Source organism: Schistocerca serialis, chromosome 3, assembly GCF_023864345.2.
Source record: "Schistocerca serialis cubense isolate TAMUIC-IGC-003099 chromosome 3, iqSchSeri2.2, whole genome shotgun sequence".
NCBI classification, from domain to species: Eukaryota; Metazoa; Arthropoda; class Insecta; order Orthoptera; family Acrididae; genus Schistocerca; species Schistocerca serialis.
In genome coordinates this window covers 1,034,171,903-1,034,174,865 of record NC_064640.1, presented here as the reverse complement: position 1 = coordinate 1,034,174,865, position 2,963 = coordinate 1,034,171,903, and the positions used below count along the sequence as shown (strand labels likewise).

The window sequence follows — 2,963 nt, the reverse complement described above, 5'->3', positions numbered from 1 at the left end:
AGCTGCTTTTGGATAAAATGGGACCAAAATAGTACAATAGTGGTTTTTCTTGGTACAACTGGTCTCCATTTGTCTTGAATTGCAGTATTAAGGTGAACTGTTTTCCCTGAACAAATAGCCACTTTTGTGGCTGTTTGGGATCTTGATCCTCGTGCTTGTGTCAGCAAACTTCATTTTATGGAGTCATTCAGTGTCTTATGTTTATTATGTAAATTGAAAGAGAGGGGAGAAAGGGAGGGAAAGGAGTATTGACATGTGCTGCATCAGGACTCGGCGCGGCATCAATGGCGATGAGTGAATGTGAGTGCTGGCCTGGGATTCGAAGTTGGGAACCACAGCGCCACCCAGACAATGTTTATCGCAGCTATCTTGGCGCGCCTCTTTCTACCTTATGCCACCTGCCTACGGTCCCTGTTCATTTCCTCGATGCTCACTACTTTCCGATTCCCAAAGGAGATCGGACACAATGTGCTTCGCCTCAATGGGCAATAGATCCACTAGTTTTGAGTGTGGTGTGTGTTATCTTGAACATGTCTGAAAGAATGGACACTGAATTTGTGTAATTTCATATTAGTCAGTGTGCCACGTACTGAGCCTAGAGCGATGCTGTCTGCCCACTCTTAATTTAGTTTCATACCTATTGTGAGATTTGCTAATATGATGATCGTTTGTGTTGGTATAGTACTCCATCCACACAAAGGCATACATTAATGGCATATGCTTCAGCATAATCTAAGTTTGTGGTCTGCACAATTGAGGGTGTTTACACACGTGGGATCATTCCTTGTTATGGTTTGTTTGTGTCCAATTTTGTGTGACCCTCAGCATAGATATTTATCCAAATCCTGGAATTGCTTGTATAGACAAATTATCAGCTGATTTTGGATAAAAGGAATTGTTAGATGCTGGTTAGCTTGAGTGAATGATTTTACACGTGATGGATACCACAAAATATGGGTATGGCAAAAAAAAAAAAAAAAAAAAAAAGGCATTTCATTGCAGCTGTTCCTCAAGGTCCCATATCAAATGAACTAACTGAATTCATGCTTCTCTGTTCAAGTATTGCTTATTGAAGTCCAAGAACTAATGACACAGCTGCATGCTCAAAAATGGTTACAGCTATCTTTTCAGCATAATTAATAATGCAGGAAATGTCTTCATACAATCTGAAGTTGTATTTTGTCTATATCCATGCATCGACCATGTATCTATTTTTATAACTACCTGTATCTGTCCAACTATTTAAAGCCTATGGCATGTGGGACAATGGTGTGAATTGCTATTATATTTATGTTGACTTTGCTATCTTTGTTTCCCTATTACAGATGTAAGTAGTTGCTTGATTATATGTTAAAATATGTTAAAAAATGTTCATTTCACTTTCTAACATAGCACAAATATTTCCATTTCAGGGTAAGAGAGACGGAAAACATGTCCTGAATCCAGAGGCGCCAATTTTCGTGAGGTATTGTATGGTATGCTCTTCTTGTCCACCTAGTACTCATACTTGATGCTGTGCTGGTCTTCAAATGTAATTTTAGTGTGTCAACTGCCAAATAGAATTTTCTGTTGATAAACTGTCTCAAATTAATATCAGCAACTTTTATGTCTTCACAGTGCACTCAGCGAGACAGATGCACATCCTGTGGACCTTTATCCCACATCCAGCTGGAATCCATGAGTAGCGGTGTTCCACAGGTAGAGTATAATGAGTTCAATGCAACATTGATAGTTGCTCGTCCCTCCCCCCTCCCACATTGGCATTCTCCCTCTCCGCTACCCCCTCTTTCCCCCTAACCGCCTTTTCGGCACTTCCCTCTTCTCTCCACCCTCCCTTTATCCCTCTACATCTTCAAGTTTCTCTCCTTTACCCCATTTTCCCTTTCCCCTTTCCCTCTGAAGGTGTGCGTCGGGATTTTGTGCTGCAGCTTCTGAGTTGGTAACTTCTTGTACCACATGGTATCTTTAATAAGATTTGACTCCCATGGCAGCCGGCAAGGAAGCTCAGCAGAGCACACCTGTATACCTGGGCGCCCTGCTGGATGCCGGGGAGGGTGCCACCATGACTTTGGTGGTGGGGGAGACGCGGCTGGTGGCGCACAGAGCAATCCTAGTTGCCGGGAGCGCCGTGTTCACTGCAATGTTCCGCCACGACACGGCAGAGTCCGGCAGCGGCCTCGTCGACATAACAGATGTGAACAGGCCAGTGCTGAAGGAGCTGCCGACGTACATGTACACCCTTCGTGCCCCGCAGCTGGCGAGCCTGGCCCCGCAGTTACTAGTCGCTGCCGACAAATACGGTGTGGCGAGCCTGAAGGCCCAGTGTGAGCAGCAGCTGGCCACTGTACTGACAGTGGAAAATGCAGCGGCCACAGGTGTTCTTGTGGTGCGACACTGGTGCCCCGGCCTTAGGCAGACCACCGTCTCCTTCGTAAAGGGCCACATGTACCAAGTGATGTCTTCTGGCTGCGTGTGTACTGCATCAGCCCAGCCCTGCGTGGCCATCATAGAGGTCAGCAGGCTGCTGGCGGAGACACCACCTGAATTGAGCCCCGGCGCGGCTCCCCGCCACACTACTACGCCACCTGATGACGCGGCCATCTCTCGCCTCCAGAGTCTCTCTGAAGAGGAAATGGGGGGGGGGGGGGGGATGCTGATAGAGGTGGCCAAGGAGGGGGTGACAGAAGAGCTGAGCGAGTTACTGGTGGCAGGGGCCAAAAGCAGGAGCTGGTGGATATACTGAGACAACGCTGACATATGGCATTAAGCAAACACTATTAGTTACATCATATGAGATGCACTTCAAAAAAGAGAAAGCATGCTGGGCCCATAACCCAGAGGCCCATGGATTGTATCCACGCTCTGCTACCAAAGCTGAGATGGGTGTTACAATTAATCAAGGAAACACCCCCCCCCCCCCCCCAGTTGGTTACTGTCGAATTGCAATTGACAATTTATTTATT

The 2,963-nt window shown here is 46.4% G+C and overlaps 1 protein-coding gene across 1 annotated transcript; it reads left to right on the top strand.

The window, feature by feature from the left end:
• The first annotated feature begins 1,984 nt into the window (after positions 1–1,984).
• Positions 1,985–2,743, top strand: LOC126471379 (speckle-type POZ protein-like). Its single transcript, XM_050099501.1, has one exon. The coding sequence runs from the start codon at positions 1,985–1,987 to the stop codon at positions 2,741–2,743; it is 759 nt and encodes a 252-aa protein (XP_049955458.1).
• Positions 2,744–2,963: the final 220 nt, after the last annotated feature.

Excerpts from the sequence above, each read along its gene's own strand:
- LOC126471379 (XM_050099501.1), top strand. The coding sequence starts at position 1,985 with ATGGCAGCCGGCAAGGAAGCTCAGCAGAGCACACCTGTATACCTGGGC.